This window comes from Gekko japonicus, unplaced genomic scaffold, assembly GCF_001447785.1.
Source record: "Gekko japonicus isolate JY-2015 unplaced genomic scaffold, Gekko_japonicus_V1.1 scaffold4292, whole genome shotgun sequence".
Classification (NCBI taxonomy): Eukaryota; Metazoa; Chordata; class Lepidosauria; order Squamata; family Gekkonidae; genus Gekko; species Gekko japonicus.
Window position 1 is genome coordinate 8,592 of NW_015165375.1, and position 17,162 is coordinate 25,753.

General features: G+C 47.5%; 1 protein-coding gene across 1 annotated transcript in view; it reads left to right on the plus strand.

Annotated features, from left to right (window-relative positions):
• LOC107109930 (tripartite motif-containing protein 7-like) overlaps positions 1-16,090 on the plus strand; it is an 18,558-nt gene extending 2,468 nt beyond the window's left edge. Inside the window, exons 2-8 of the mRNA XM_015410640.1 lie at positions 667-831; positions 2,543-2,638; positions 3,812-4,042; positions 5,760-5,782; positions 8,093-8,211; positions 10,092-10,124; positions 15,099-16,090. Coding sequence (XP_015266126.1) covers positions 667-831; positions 2,543-2,638; positions 3,812-4,042; positions 5,760-5,782; positions 8,093-8,211; positions 10,092-10,124; positions 15,099-15,616 — 1,185 coding nt within the window. The 3' untranslated portion in view covers positions 15,617-16,090. The remainder of the gene's footprint in view (positions 1-666; positions 832-2,542; positions 2,639-3,811; positions 4,043-5,759; positions 5,783-8,092; positions 8,212-10,091; positions 10,125-15,098) is intronic.
• The last annotated feature ends 1,072 nt before the right edge of the window (positions 16,091-17,162 follow it).

The following is a 17,162-nucleotide window of genomic DNA, read 5'->3' on the forward strand; positions in this document are numbered from 1 at the left end:
GGGGGGTGGCCAGTAGGTAGGCTGCCAGTATGTAAACAAAAACTCCCAGACCCTACAATTGCTGGTAACCATTTACAAGTAGAACCTAAACTACAAGTAGGGTTTAATCCTAAATGGACGAGTGTGGAATTCAAGCACGGTTCATGAATAGAAAACTCCTAGGCAACCTAACTTAAAGGGGGAACCAAAGATGCAATGAGAGTCTTTTGCTGTGTGTCTCTGAGGCATCCTGCAGGTCTTTCCCCCTCAGTCTTTTCCTGCTGCAGCTTGACTGGCCCTCGGTGGTGGTGGTGGTGGTGCTCTTGGTGAGGCTGCAGATCTCCAGAGGCTCCTTCTTGGCCTTCCCTGCACCACAACTCAGACGGCTTCTCCCTGCCTTTGCTCCTCAGAACTCTCTTTTCCTCAGCACCTTTCCCTCTGGCTCCCTCACACTGACAAAAGACCTTTCCCCTCCCCAAACTCCAAATGAAAGCCATACCCATAGGCTTACACTTCATTACATCCAGCTTGTGTGTGTGTATGAATATATATATATGTGTGTGTGTGTGTGTGTGTTATTTTTTAACTGAACAAGGCACTAACTATATCCTGTCCATTACACAGAGATATACAGTCCTGGGGGAGAAAAAAATGAAACAAATCTTGTTTCTTTGTTTTGGGCATCAGGTCGTCGGGACAGCCGGAAAAGGGGGAGTTTGCCAGAAGCACCAGGAGCCGCTGAAACTCTTCTGCAAGGACGATCAAGCTCTCATCTGTGTGGTCTGCGACCGATCCAAGGAGCACAGAAATCATGAAACCCTTCCTCTTGAGGAGGCCTCCCAGGAGTACAAGGTAAGAAATCCAACAGGTGGAGGTTGGTGGGTCTCTTTGCAGGGAAACTTTCTCCAGTTTCTGCTCCGGCCTCTGGGCCCAAATGGGAAGTGACAACTTTGCTGCCTCCCTCCCGGCTTGGTGTCTCCCTTGGGGCATTGCTTCCTGCCCCCCTGCTGAGGCCAAGGTGAGGTGATGTGGGGAGATGGAGTCACTTCCTGTCTGGCTGTTGTGATCTAAGAGGTTCAAGCTAACAAATAAATTATATAAAAATATACAAATGTTTATTAGGGTGCAAATGAGATCACATATATATATATGACCAGTTGTTGCTTTCTGAAATTGTTGAAAAAAAGAAACAAAGGCCAGATTATTATATATCAAATGTATATAGTAAATATATATAATAATTTAAAAAATAATAAGAAATTAGCTTATATTCTTTGCGTTTGCTACAAGTTTGTATAGTGGGCCATAGATAGTATCTGTGCAAATTCTCCAAATTATTCTACATAAAAATAGAAATACAATTAATAAAGTTTTTAAGTGGTCTAATTTTAGAATATTTTTAGCCTAGAAACTATTTAAATTAGCCAACAAACCTGGTAGCGAATATCCCATTCGTCAGGATGTGTGTCACTTCCATCAGAGGTAGTAGTCATGTTACAAACTGCTAGAATTACATCATTATATAGTAGAACCCAGGGATGATGCAATCACCCATTGCCAAGGAAGGGATTACAAAGTGGGAGGGGGTGAAGAGGAGAGAGAGAACTCAAAGGGGGGGGGTCATCCAGTCAGCCGATTGTGTGGGTGAGGTAGAAGGGGCAGCTGCCTGACTCCCACTTTTAATTCCTCCCCCCCCCCCAACCGCTTTCCCGATTTCAGTTGTTGTCCTGGAGTTGCTGTTTGCCTTGGATCTGGGGGAGAACGTGTGCAGGTTTGGTACCTGTATGTGTTCCCTCCCTCGTAAACTGTAGGTGTGAAGTAGCAGTTTAAATCAGAATAACAGTATTGGGGGGGTGGGAGAGCCACACATGAAGCTGCCTTATTCTGCCTTGGTCTCTCCAGGTGCACTCTGACTAGCAGTGGCTCTCCAGAGATTCAGGTGGAGACCTGTCACATCAACTGATACCTCTTCGTTTCAAGTGGAGATGCCGGGAGACTGAACCCGGGACCTTCTGCTAACCGAGCAGAGGCTCTCCCACTGAGCCACGGCCCTCCCACTGCACTGTGGCACTACAAGGAATCCCCCCCCCCCGGCGTCCCACAACTGCGGCTGCTTCTACACAGAATTCTTGCTGCAGAGCCCCCTCTTAGATTGCAGGGGATTTAAGTTTGGCACGCCGTTGGGGGTTTTCCATTCACCTTCCCAGTTTTTCCGTGGATTTGCTGCAGGTTTTTCTCAAACCTGCTTTGGATCATTCTTTAAAGATGGTATCAAAAGAGGTTTTTGAGGAAGTGTGGAAAGTATTCATTTTCACCACCGTTCCCTGCCACTGTCCTTTTGGCCATTTCTTATTACAGTAGGCAGTACTGGATATATTGCTGGAGTGTTAACACAAGGCAGTGATATGTTGACTACAAATAATTGTTTTCAGTGCAAGAAATCCAGCCCATGTCTGTGTGTGTGTGTGTGTGTGTGTGTAATAGTGGGCATGAGAGAAGAGCATGGGGTGAACCTTTAAAAAGTAACACATTTCAATTTTGGATCCGCTCCCCACACACACAGGATCAGTTCTGCACCTGTCTGGAGATTCTGAAGAAGGAGAGAGAGAGGATTTTGGCGTATAAAGGAGACGTGGAGAAGGAAAGCCAAGACCTGCTCGTAAGTGTCACTATGGCTGGGGAGTGAACACAGTCCAAGAAGCAGAAAAGTCAACCCGCCAGGCCACACACCCCTTTTTGGTTTGGAAATAGTGTTTCCAGGTCCCGCCCCCGGCCACCAATGGGGGCTGGGGGGGCAGGGTTGCCAGATACAGGCTGGGGAACTCCTGGAGACGGAGGGATGGAGCCGGGGGAGGGCAGGGAACTCATTTGGGTGGCCCAGTGCAGGGCCGGATTAAGGCCAACTGATGCCCTCCGCACAGCCCAACAATGGTGCCCCTTGGCCCTTCCATGCTTAACCGACGAGACATTAAGACTCAGTAAGTGCAGAAGGTGAAATAAGAGATTAAACATTCAGTGTTCTTCCAAGCTATCCCCCCGGCCAGACCCAACAGCTATATTAAATGTAAACTTTTTAAAAAAACCTTATTGAGCACTAAATAGCAGTCGAATCCCAGGCAGAAGAAGCTCTGTGTCCAGGCCCCATCTGTGTGAATGTGCCAAGACGCAACCCAGGAGAACTCTCTGCCCCCCCCCTCCAAAAAAACCCAGTTGCTGCAAACGTTGATCGATAACCTCATTGATGCTGAATGGAGCCAAGTGAATTGAGCCAAGTGGGGTTCAGCCATAGATGATGATTCTAAGGGGGGAAAGTACTTGGGATGCTCGGTAGTGTGTAGATTCCCCCCCCCACACACACACACACATACAATTTTTTCTTGCCAAGAATGCAGCCAGGGGAGCTGCAGTTTAGATTGGGAGGCCAAGCGAGTGGAAGGGGCTTCTGAGCTCTTTGGCCCCCAGGGGTGTTTCTACTCAACCTTCCTGTCTCGTCCCCTGAGGGGAACTGGGGGAGTCAACCTCTGGAGGGTGTTTTAGTGGGGGGACAAACGGACTGAGGAAGCCCCTCCTGCACTCTGGGTCTTCTGCTGCAGCCTTAATCCTCTGTGGCTGAAAGAGCCCCTCCGGGAGCTGGAGGGAGATCCTTGTGTCCTTTGGCCCGGAGGCTGGGTCCTGGCGAGTCTGCCTCTTCCCCTGCCGAATGTTAATTGTGATCTCTGTGGAAGGCAAAAAGTGCCCTTCCGATAGGAGCCTCCTCAAGTGTTCTCTTCCCACTACAAAGACCGGCTGTGTTCCTGACGCTGGGCCTCCTTTCCTTCTCTTTCTATTTCAGAAGCAAACCAAAGGAGAGAAGGAAGAGACAGTAGCAAAGTTCAGGCAACTGCATGAATTTCTGGAGGAACAAGAGAAACTTTTGCTGGCCCAGATGGAAGAGGTGGAGAAGGAGGTGGCAAGAAACAGGGACCAGCGTGTGGCCAGACTCTCTGAGGCGCTCTCCTCTCTGGAAAGCCTCATCCAGGAGATGGAGGAGAAGTGTCAGCAGTCGGCCAGAGATCTCCTGCAGGTGAGGGGGTGGCGGGAACAGCCCAGGCTCCCCTTGGGGAGGAGGCTGGCTCCAAGCCCTTTCTATGCCTCCTCCGCTTAGCAGAAAAGCAAACAAGCCCTGTTTATGTTGCTAGCAGGTTTCCACCTCCGCAGCTTTCCCCTCTGTGCCTTTACAACTCCAGCCAGGGGCAGACTGGACAATCCCAGGAGCCCTGTGAAACTCCACCCCCTGGAAATGCATCATTTCCCCCCCCCCAGCCCCCTGCCTGATAGACTGAGGCCACTCAACTTCCATCTCAGAAGCCAAAGTGTGTTTGCGTCTCACTTGATTGTAAAGCCAGGTTCACGGGTACCTCTTTCAAAAAGAAAAACCAGGAACGTGGGTCACGTGGAAGATTTTTTACAGCTGAAAGGTGACAGAGTTTGGCTCCCCTTCTCTCATTCCCCGGGGGCACCATCCTCCCCCCATGTCTGGGCTTTTCTCAGGTTTTGAAGAGAAGGGCAGTGGCTAGATGTCAAACCTTGCTCTGCTCTGCTTTGCAGTTTGCCATAGATATTGAGGGGAGGGGAATTCCTCAGGTGGGGGTATGAGTGATGTGTGAGTGCTGGCTCTGTCTTAGAGGCAAAACCTATTTCACCACTCAAGCCACAGCCTCTCCTACACGGAGATGTCCTTGGCGCTTCTTAGTACTAGCTTGCTTGAGATAAGGGGTCCATATATTCCCATGTGAAAAGAGGGTAGGACGGTTAACGCCAGGCTGGGTGACATGTGTGTGGGATTAGGAGGAGGGGAGAGGAGGAGGAGATTGGATTTATACCCCGCCCTTCACTCAGCGTCTCAGAGCACCTTACAAATTCCTTTCCCTTCCCCTCCCTACAACAGACACCCTGTGAGGTAGGTGGGGCTGAGAGACCTCTGACAGAAACTGCCCTTTCAAGGACAGCTCTTGTCAGAATTGTGGCTTGCCCAAGGTCATCCAGCAGCTGCGAGTGGAGGAGTGGGGAATCAAACCCGCTTCTCTCAGATTAGAGTCCGCGCACTTAACCACTACACCAAACGTTTGAATTACCTATATCACCAAAGATGTGAATTACCTGTATCTTGCTTGTACGTGCAAAAATGCTCAGAACTGACACAGTTGTGTTACAGCTGGAACTTGCCTTGTTCTCAATGAAGCTTCTCACTGCCAATGAGAGTGTGATTGAGAGTTGCTTGCCCAGGAATCTGACACTAGGTTACTACGGCATTGTGACATTGTAATCTGCTGCACTAATCCCTGGCTCTTATTTTAAAGAAAGGGCAGTCTTCACATTTCCAGTTATAGCGCTGCGACAATAAGGACTTTTTTGTTAAAAAATGAAAGTACGTTGTTACAGGGCTAGTTGCTGGGAATGCCTCTGTGTCTGCAGGGAGCCAAAAGGGGGGCACACCCTAATCTGAGGGCCTCCTGCTTTCCGTGTGAGGGAAAAATCCTTTGTGAGAGTCACCACTGCTGAGTTGTCAAAGGAGATCACCCAGCTCTGCTCTGAAATGGCTCGGCTTTGTCTGCTGATAGTAACCTCACAGAGGTTTTCTCACACTTTATGAAGATCTTCCCCAGTCTCTGAGTGAAGTCGGCTAGCTGGACGCAAGCAAAAGGCCAGAGTGCAGAATGTTCCAGGGTCTGAGGGGGTCTTCCTGGGTTTTTTAGCAGGCATTGAGGTCTCTTCTTTCTCTCTCTGCCTTTCTTCTTTAGGATGCCAGAAGCACCTTGCAGAGGTAAGTGGACCTTTAGCTTTAACCTTCTTATTGCTGGGATTGGACTGGGAAGCTGGTGAGGAACATGGTCCTTCTGGATCACGGCTGCGGGCCAAATCAGGTGTAACTTGGGGGGGGGTCAACAGTGGGAGGGCTTGGGGGGGTCAACAGTGGGAGGGCTTCTAATGTCCTGGCCCCACGGGTGGACCTCCTGATGGCTCCTGGTATTTCTGGCCACTGTGTGACACAGAGTGTTGGACTGGATGGGCCTTTGGCCTGATCCAACATTGGCGTCTCTTATGTTCTTATGTTCTTAACTATGAGCGTGGATCTCCATCCGTCTGTCAGTCCACAGAGCCTTATCAATGGGCAATCGCGTACTGAAATGGGGGGGTGGTCTGGCCTGACACTTTGGTGTTTATCTCCAGAACAAGGGTCTCCCAGCCTTTCTGAGGCTGCAGGTACCTTTGCAGTTCTGATGGGGTGTGGTGGGCACAGTCACAGGAGGTGGTGCCATCCACAAAATGGCTGTTGCGGCTTACCTTCAGTTGCACAGTGAGGATCCTTGTGTTGTGGCGACAGTAGGTGCTGCCAAAGCAACATTTTTACAAAATAGTTCTTGACTCGTGAGCTACCTTCATTCCACAAAATGGGAGGTGGTAAACTTTACTTGGCCCAAATAATGCCTTGGTTGGCATTGGGACTGGCTACGCTGGCATTTTACTGACAGCACTGCGATGACAGCCCAACCGTATCTGATGTGCTTCACATGTTAAGGAGTGTAGACAAGAAAGCAGGAGCTGGAGTGTGTGCCATGTTTACATCAGTGTTCCTGCCACCACACGGCACTGAGTTGGCAGCCCCAGAAACAGCAGCGCTCTCAAAAGAAAGTGTTCTCCAGCAGAGCAACCCATCATAGGGAATACACGGCTGTTGATCAGAAACGTCATATTTTTCCTATACCTTCCCGCAGATAGACTGAGATGAAGAATTGTCATGTGACTTTATTGGGCTCAAATGTCCATGCCCCTCCCCCCACAAGTGGGAAATTATTAAAAGGAACAGAAGAATGGGCGTATCTGGGTACAGTGGTGTCATGTGATATGTTTTATTCCTTTATGTATCCGCCACACTCTCAAGAACCTAAGAAAAGCCTGTTGGATGAGACCTGTGGTCCATCTCGGCCAGCATCCTGTTTCATGCAGTGGCCACCCAGTTGTCCTGGAGGGCCAATCAAAATGAGCAGAGTAGCCGAGGCCCTCCCCTGCTCCTGGCCCTGGTGCTCAGAGGTTTGCTGCCTCTGGATATGGGGGGGCTCCCTTGAGTCCCTGATGGGCCCCTCCTCCATGAATCTGTCTAATCCCCTTTTTAAAGCTCTCTGTGCTGGTGGCCATCAGTCACTACCTCAGCCTACAGTCAATTCTCAACAACTTTGTTGGGTACCCCTTAGTTCTTCTAGTACTATGGGAGAGGGGAGAAAAGACATCCAGGTGATGATGTACCTGATTCTGCCCTCCTCCATTTTCTCCTCACAAGAACCCTTTCTGAGAGAGAAAGAGAGACTGGTTTGAGGTCACCCAGGGAGCGATGTTCTTGATTTTGACCTCTTCCATTTTCTCCTCACAACAACCCTGTCTGAGAGAAAGCGTGCCTGAGAGTGGGATTGAACCAGGGTCTTCCAGCCCTGGTCCCAAGCTCTCCCCAGCTTTCTTTTTCTTTACACAGACATTTGCAAGACAGGTAGGAGCAGGGGATGTGGGGTGGCTGTTCTTGGGGCCTAACTAGATGTTTGGTTTTTTAAGAGGTTGGCCTGGGCTCTGTAGTGCCACACGGCAGCTGCAGGGTAGGGGTATTTTTTTTTTTTTTTAAAGCAGACCCCGTTCAGGGCTCAATTGCTGCTGTGGGAGAGGAAGGGCTCCTGCCTCCCCTTCCCCGAGTCATTGTTTCATGACAAGACAGTGCTGGGGGCAGGGACTTTCCCTGTTTTTGCACAAAATACTCCACAAGGAGCAGCAAAAATGGGCAGATAACCTCCCCAGTGCTATTTCAGCGTGCAAAACAGGCTGGCAGGGGGCAGGAGCTCCCCCTAACATGGAGGCAATCTGAGCCCACAAGGGTTTTGTCTTGTGGCAGCCATTCCCTGCAACTGCTGTGTGGCTGTGTGGAACCCAGGCCCAGTTCTTAACAAAGTAGGAACTTCAGTGAGGTGGAGGCTGTGTCTCTAGACTTTCTCTATACTTTCTACCTATTCCATTATCTGTTTTTCTAATCTACCGGGGGGGGTGCATATTCTGAATTGGATGGATGGTACCTTTACATGATTTTCTCCAGGTATGAAAAAAGGGAGTCGTGTGAGAATCCAGCGGCTTTTCCTCTTGCAGTGAAGTGGCGTATCTGGGACTTCTCGGATTTAAATCTCCTTTTGGAGGGCATCAAGAAGCAACTCAAAGGTAATGGAGGAACACTGCAGGGATTTCAGACCAGACATTAGAGTGGGCCAGGTGTGTGCTTTAGTCTGCTCCAGGCTGCTTATATCATTAGCAGACCCAGGAATGCAGGGAATTTACGTACCAATTCAGAAGGCCATTTTAGTTCCCCATGTAAAGTTTTGTGGACAGAATTCTCCTGTAGCTCTAGCTCAGAATTGCCTTATGTGGATTTCTCAAAATTAGTCTCTGTTGCTGATCTCCAGTCATTACTGTGACCACGCAAAGGCAAACTGGGAGGTAGATGGTCAAACAAGCACCTAAAACGATAGGGAGGGGGGAGGAAACCGCCCTCCAGGGAATTCACATTTAATAGAGACACCCACCCAGTCCCTTTCAGGGACATCTCAACCCAGTTCTCTTTGCAATGTATCTGGTGGTCAAATCGGACTGATCAAAACTGGTCCCTTTGATTGTGTTTGTGTGTTTGCTTGAATATGTCCCAGCTGAGCCTACAGGATGGTCTTAAGGGGACCGACTCCGCTGTCTTAAGCAGAGTTACCCCCTTCTAAGTCCATTGCAATCAGTGAGCTTTCAAGGGTGTGACTCTGTTCAGGATGGCACTGTGGAACCTCTGTCTGGAAACATCCTAAGTTTAGCCGGAATGGACCCTTGTGCCACACACCTTAGCATACTTTCCATGAAGTGGATCTCAAGTTACTCAAAGTGACTTGTGGGGAGAAAAATTGAATATTTGCACATGAATAAATTTTTCCCAAGAGGTAGCTTCTACTTAACCTTTCGGCTGTAACTCAGAAGAAATATGTATGCACCATGAAGACACAAGTGACTTATTGTGACCCCAGGAAGAGGTGTTCAAGGTAAGTGAGAAAGAAATGGTTTGCCCACTGCCTTCCTCTGCAGAGTCTTCTTTGCTCTCCCATCCAAGTACCGACCCAGCTTAGCTTCCGAGATCTGACAAGATTGGGCTATACCAGGGGTGGCCAAACTTGCTTAACGTAAGAGCCACACAGAATAAACATCAGATGTTTGAGAGCCACAGGACATGAACAAATATAACCCACACGTTTTTATTGGAAAATATGCAAATTTGCTTTTTATTAACATTACACGAGACTGCCAAAAATAAAAACAAAAGGGGTAAAAACAGATATTGATAATGATATTTAACTTTAGATGAAGAGGGAGGGGAGAGAGAGAGAAAGGAAGGTAGAAAGTGGAAAGAAAGCCAATAGATGGGGAGGGAGGGAGGGACGGAGAGGTGGAAAGAAAGCAACTTTAACTTTAAATGCATCTTCCAAGATCCCCACACCCAGATGGCTTGGCTTGGAGAAGGGATTTAAAGAGACAAATGCCTTCTTCAAGCCAGCTGGTGGGGGTGGGGGTGTCTTTAAGAATGCATGCCTCCCTTTCACTTCCCCAGCCGCACAATATATGTGAAAGAGCCGCATGCAGCTCCCGAGCCACAGTTTGGCCACCCTTGGGCTATATACCATGCCGCCTACCCTCCCCAAGAGAAAATAGACAGTATTGTTCAGTGATATTTTTGTCCTAAGATTTGTGATAAGCACAAGGGTCTGTTTGGTGTAGTGGTTAAGTGCGCGGACTCTAATCTGGGAGAACCGGGTTTGATTCCCCACTCCTCCACTTGCACCTGGCTGGATGACCTTGGGCAAGCCGTAGCTCTGATAAGAGCTGTCCTTGAAAAAGAGCAGTTTCTGTCAGAGCTCTCTCAGCCCCACCTACCTCACAGGGTGTCTGCTGTGGGGAGGGGAAGGGAAAGGAGTTTGTAAGACGCTCTGAGACTCCTTCGGGTAGTGAAGGGGTATAAATCCAATCTCTTCTTCTCTTCTTCTTCTTCTTCTGTTCCTTTGCTTCCTCAGACGCTCTGGATTCTGGACTTCACTTGCAGAAAGGTACATTTCTCTTCATACACTAATCAATTATTTCTAAATTTAAAAGTGTCACTTTACAACTTGTGCTTTACTACTTGATGTTTTTCCAGAGATAACATTACTGAACACTCCTTGTTCTGTTCCTCAAACCCTCCCCCTCCCCGCCACAGCCGGTTCCTTCTTGTTCTGAGGAGACCTGTAAAGGGGCAGAGGAGGGGGCCTCTGAGTGGGATTAACGGCCTCCTTTGACCCCATCTGCCGCCATATTGAAATGATGGGAGAAGGGCTGCTGGGCAAGAGCACTTGAAGGCCTTTGAGAATCCCCCCCCCCCCGAGAGGCACAGACCCCGTTGGGTGCCTGCTTTCTCTAAGTGGATTTTCCTGTTTGCAGAAGCCCTGTTGTTGCTACGCTTTATCAGCAGCCGCACCGATTATAGGGAGACCATGCACTTCCTTCGCTATGTGGAAACCACCATTAGAGCACCTGGGTCTCTCTAGAAGAGAACCAGTGTGGTGCAGCACTGAAGACCTGCAGACTTTTATGTGGAGAGTTGGGTTTGATTCCCCACTCCTGCTCCACAGGAAGCCTGCTGGGTGACCTTGGGCCAGTCCCAGTTCTTTCAGAGCTCTCTCAGCCCCACCTACCTCACAAAGGAAAGGCAATTGTAAGTCACTTTGAGACTCCTCCAGGGAGAGGAAAGCAAGGTATAAAAACCTCTTCTTTTTCGTCTCTCTAGTAGACCCAGAGAGTATCAAGGGAATGCAAATTCTGTTTCCTTTCCACCAAGTTATCTATGCTGTGAAGCACAGAAACTGTTAGTGGGGTGCTTTTGATTTTGTTTTCTAGGAAACACCTTGAATGACATGAGAAGAGGGATGTTTGTTTTTTAAAGCAGATAATTAAAGGTTGGGTAGAGTAGATAGGTGATTCCTGGGATACAGAAGAAAATTTGTACATCCCTGGAGGGCCATGCAAAACCACCAAACGAGGAGAAAATCCATGTGCTACCTTTCATTAGGAACAACTAAACTGACACAAAACATTGTGTAAGATTTTGAGGAAACCAGAGGTCTTCATCTGGCTGGATATCACTGTCAAGAAACTGGTCTTTCTTAAGCAGTTTCTTCTTCAAATTTTGAACAGGGGTTCAGGCTGTGGCCTACTAAAGATGAAAGTTGTTAAAGTTGTTCAGGGTGGTGAGAAGCAGGGAGGTCTGTGAGGCGCTCCAGAGGGATTTGTCAAGGCTGGGCGAGTGGGCATCAACATGGCAAATGAGGTTCAATGTGGGCAAGTGCAAAATAAGTATAAGTATACTTGATTGGGTCTGAACTGGTGGTAACTGACCAGGAGAGACATCTTGGAGTCGTGGTAGGTAGCTCAGTGAAGATGTTGACGGAGTGTGCAACTGCTATAAAAGAGTCAAAGGCTATGCTGGGGATGATTAGGAAGGGGACTGAAAACAAATCAGCCAGTATCATAATGCCCCCATAGAAATCTGTGGTGTGGCCTCAGTTGGAATACTGTATACAGTTCTGGTCACCGTTACTCAGAAAAGATAGTATTGGAAAAGGTGCGGAAAAGGGCAAGGTACGGAAAAGGCGTATGAAGAAAAGCTAAAGAAGTTAGGGCTTTTAGCTTGGGGAAATGTCAATTGAGGGGTGACAAAATTATACATGGGATAGAGAAGGTAGAGAAAGAAGTACTTTCCTCCCTTTCTCACAATACAACAACTCTTGGGAACTCAATAAAATTAAGGAGCAGTAGGCTTAGAAAGGTAAAAGGAAGTACTTCTTCACCCAAAGAGTAATTAACAAGTGGAATTCACTGCCGCAGGAGGTGGTGGTGGGAACAAGCATAGAGAGCTTCAAGAGGGGATTAGAAAAACATATGGAGCAAAGATCCATCAGTGACTATTAGCCACAAGGTATAGGTGGCACACTGTCTGGGCCAATGATGCTCTGTATTCTTGGTACTTGCGGGGCAACAGTGGGAGGACTTCTGGAGTTCTGGCCCTGCTGCTGGACCTCCTGATGGCACCTCGGTTTTGGCCACTGTGAGTGTTGGGATGGATGGGCCATTGGCCTGATCCAACATTGGCTTCTCTTATGTTCTTATGAAGTTACTTTCTCTTGAAATGTTTCTAAATCCAACCAGTGGTTTTGTAATTATGGTTCATCATTTTTCTAATTGCAATACATAATGGGTTGTGTAAAATTTCCATGTGACCTGATATACATAAAGGCTGTAAAAATGAGGATCCTAGAACATAAATCTAGGGTCTGCAACCAGGTTATGGAAGCCCCCATGGTTGTATATTTTCTTGAAATACAACACTCACCAGATGATTTGCAATTTTGTGTAATGTATAGATATTTATCGCACCCTTAAAATCTTTCCAATGGTTCTAAGGCATTGCTCAGACTGGAGGCATACTGGATTTTTAAACTTTGTACCTATATGCCTCATGGTCTTAATCTTAACTTGGATTTCTTTTCTTTTATATGACCTAATATATGTTCTATTCAAGTTACATGAATGGGTCTGCCCCCTTAAAATTAATGATAGCATTAACACCAACTGTCACTAATCAAACAAGCTTTTGGATTTAAGGTGGATATGCTTGAAGCAGAGTTGAGATGAATACTGGAGAAGACAGGAATCACAAACATTTATTTTTATTTATTTTTATTAATTCCATTTATATCCCGCCCTCCCCCACGAACAGGCTCAGGGCGGCTTACATTAGTCGGTACAAGTACCATAAAATCCATATACAAAGATTTGAAAAATTTAAAATAATCAAATAATCAAAGTGATAGTGATAGTAATCATCTTTCAGTAATTAAGATGGCATACTATATAGTGTTCAAGCAGCCATTTCTGACTCAGTGATCTTTGACGTTGCGCAATGGTATGGTTCAATCTTCAAGCTGGGGCCAGCCCATAACCACCGATGTTGGTGGTAGTGGTGAAGTGGCTCCTAATTAAAAGCCTGGTGGAAGAGCTCCCTCTTGCAGGCCCTGCGGAACTGTAAGAGGTCCCGCAGGGCCCTGATCTCTTCTGGGAGCTCATTCCACCAGTATGGAGCCACCACTGAAAAGGCCCTGGCTCTAGTGGCCACGAGCCTGGCATCCTTACAGCCTGGGATGGTCAATCGATGTGACCCAGACCATAGTGCTCTCTGGGGTATATATGGGGAAAGATAGTCCCTCAGGTATGTTGGACCCTGGCCATATAGGGCCTTAAAGGTAAGTACCAGCACCTTGAAGAGGATTCGGTATATGCTATTGGCAGCCAGTGCAGTGCCTTCAGCGCAGGCCGGATGTTAATTCTAGGAGCTGCTTTTTAGACATGGCACACGTTTGATTTTTTGTGGAATACGTAATTTAAAAAACCACGGAGCAATAGTCTTATTTAATTTCTTTATTGATAAATGTACAAGTAGTTCCACATGATGCAAGTAGTATACTGTGGTTTTGAGGAAGAGTTGCCAAAATGCGCTGTTAATCTGGAGGCACATCACTGGATTCTTTGAGAGGCAATAACTGGATTTTCTGCCTAAAAATTTACTTGGACAGTTGTGCGCTTATAAGCGTTTATGTGCTTCGTCAGCTGTATTCTTTGGCAGGCAGTAGCTGAATTCTCTGCCTAATAATTTTTGGACAGTCGCACGTCTGTGGGCGTTTAGCGCTGCTTCATTTCTGTACAACGTCTGAAGCTTTTCTGCTCAGCTGCAAGCTTCTATTCCAGATAATATTCTAAGTGAAATTGTCTGTAACAATATTGTAACTTAACTGCATTGATTATATTAGTCTATGGAATACATCAGTACGTCGATACCGGGTAAATTGGTGGAAACCATTATTAAGGAAAGAATTACTAGTAGGCACATAGATGAACAAAACCTATTGAGGCAGACTCAGCATGGGTTCTGTAAGGGAAGATCTTGTCTCACTAACCTGCTAGTGTTTTTTGAGGGGGTGAACAAACATGTGGACAAGGGGGATCCAATAGATATTGTTTACCTTGACTTCCAGAAAGCTTTTGATAAAGTTCCTCATCAAAGGCTCCTAAGTAAGCTCAAAAATCATGGGATAGAAGGACAAGTCCTTTTATGGGTCAAAAACTGGCTAATCAATAGAAAACAGAGAGTGAGTATAAATGGGCAATTTTCTCAGTGGAGGATGGTAAGCAGTGGGGTACCGCAGGGATCAGTACTTGGTCCACTGCTTTTTAACTTGTTCATTAATGATTTGGAGTTGGGAGTAAGCAGTGAAGTGGCTAAATCTAATTTCTGTGCACTGAGGACAAGCAAGTCCTAGGTTACAAACTGAACTCTCCAATGGAAGAACAAGATGCATTTATTCCTTTACGAGGTGCTATTGTCAGAAGAAAATTAAAAGGTCTCAGTTTTGTTTTTGCATGTGGGTGGGTATTCTGTTTGTAATAATTGTTTGGATACACTATATTTTTAATATGCTAGTTGTGATAATTTCATGCCAAGTAAAAACGTCCATAGTCATATTTTATGTTCCTAAAGTAGCAGAATGACTTTCAATCTAGAAAAGACAAAAGAATGCTAATGTAGCATTTTTTTTCAATTTTTCTGAAAATTTCCATTATTTCCCGGGGAAAAAACTGGAAAAAACCCGGGTTATTTTCTGAGCTTCAAAATTTCCAGACATTTTACATCTTTAGTTTTGACTGGCAGCCGACGTGCCAATGGCTGAGGGAGTGCATGCAATCGTGCCACCCCATAGGACAGAAGCCACCACCATTTGGCTTTTATATATAAGAGAGATTGCTCATTTGGTGGTGGTGTTTCTGCCTTTTAAAGGACAGGAGAAGGCAGGAGAGCCTGTTAACCAAGGAGAGGGTAGAAGAGGTGGGAGGAGGTCATGACTGGCAGGAGAAGGAAACAGAACAGGCCAGAGGGTGAAATCCCCCCCCAGCTGATGCCGTTTCTCTTCTTGACTCCTCATTTTCCCCTACAGTAAACGTGACTCTGGATCCAGACACGGCCCATCCGCGACTCATCCTGTCTGAGGGTCAGAAAAGCGTGAGAGAAGGAGAAAAAGACCAGGCTCTGCCTAACAATCCTGAGAGATTTGAGCAGTACTTTATTGTGCTGGGCCGTAAGGGATTCATAGCAGGCCGCCATTTCTGGGAAGTCCTTGTGGGAAGAGAGGAAAAATGGCTTGTGGGGGTGGCCAGAAAGTCTGTGAGGAGGAAGGGACGCATCACCTTTAGCCCTGAGGAAGGGTTCTGGACTGTGGGGAAGTGGTCAGGGACGTACAGGGCTTCCATAAAAGATCATTACCCTCCTCTGACCCTGAGTGGTGAGCCGAAGAGGATCCGAGTGTGCCTGAACTACGCTGGGGGGCGAGTGGCCTTTTTTGACGCTGACCAAGCAGCCATGATCTACGAGTTCTCTGGAGCCTCCTTCCCTGGAGAGACCCTCCTGCCCTTCTTTTACGTGTATGGAAAAGGCCACCTCAAAATCTCTTCTTAGGACCTTTTCTTCACGCCAGGACCATCAATAAGAAAATATTATTTCTCAAGAGCCTCAGGTTTTTTTTAGTCCTGTAAAGGCCTCTCCTGTCTCCAGCCATCAAAACTGACGAGTAAAATTGAGACATTTTTTTCCTCCACTGCCCAACATTCCTCCCCACCCCTTTGTATCTTATTTCTGAAAGCGACAGTAACACTTTTCACATTGTAAAGAATAGCAGGCTTGTTCTAAAGGTGAGCTCCAAACAAGACCCTCTCCAACCACTATTCTCTTCAAGCACTAGAGGAACCACTGCAGGCCCTACAGAGGAAGAAGAGGCCCTGAATCTTCCCATTACTATTTGGGGCATCCTCTTTTTTTTACTGGGCACCATCTGTTAGGATTTGCCTGTGTTCAGCCAGCCCTTTCTGACCGGCACTGAAGATGCTGTCCCTGTCAAGGTTGCTGTGTTCATAGCACTTGTGTTTCAGTTATACCAGAAACTGAAAAGATGTTATGCTTATTATAAAGTGATGTTATGTTGAAAACTCTGCTGCTTGAATTGGGTTTTATTTTAGTGGGCGGGAAGCCATTCCGTAACTGCCAGACAAGCCACAGAGGGTGCCTTCGTTTACTGACTTGATCCATCCCCAACTCTACATTCGGACAGAAAAATCCAGAGGTGGATTTGCATAACCAGGGTCCGGCTGGGCTATGTTTGCATCAAGGTTTCTCTTCCTATTGTTTCCGTGTCTCTTCAAATCATTATAGCCCCTTTTCATCCACACAACCGTCTTTCTCTCTTTTTCTTTCCAAGGAACTGGGTGCTCCTATTTTATCCCTACCCTTACCTACAAGGGAAGTTAGGCCAAGACCTAGTGAACTTCGTCCTGGAGAGTTTGGGTGCAGAGCTGGGGATGGTGGGGTCGGGGGAGGGGAGGGACCGAATTCTGGGAGATCTTCAGGTCCCACCATCTTACAGCTGAGCAAGAATCTGAACCCAGGCCTCATCAGTTCAAGTCTACCACACTCTGCATTGCAATTTACTGGCTCTCAGCTGTGACAGTCATACTAATGTGTCACCTACATTTCAGGAAAATCTGGTGACAGCGAGCAGGGGCCCCATGAGACTTGCAGGGGAGGAATCCCATCCTACTCCCCCTGCTTTCTGTGCTGACCACTGAACCACCACCCTGTCCACCTAATCTGTTGCCGTCTCCTGCCTCATTGATGCTGTGGTGAGGGGGAAACGGTGGGTCCCCTTCCTTCCCTCCCTCCCTCCCCTGCCTGCCCCCTCCCGCTTGCGGGGCTGCTGCCTCCACCTGTCTGGCTTACCCAGCCATGGCACGGGGCAGCAGCAGCAGCAGCAGCTCCCATTCCCCCTCCCCCCTGACTGCCTGCAGTGCTGGGGGGGGGATGACTACTCCAACTCCTCTGCCTGCCAGCCACCCACCTGGGTCACACCAAGGCAGGTCTTGCATCTCCTCCCCTGCCTCCCGAGCTCTCCTGGCGGCTGCTCTTCCCAACTGAAAGTCTAGATATCACAACAGGGGTTCACAAGATCTCA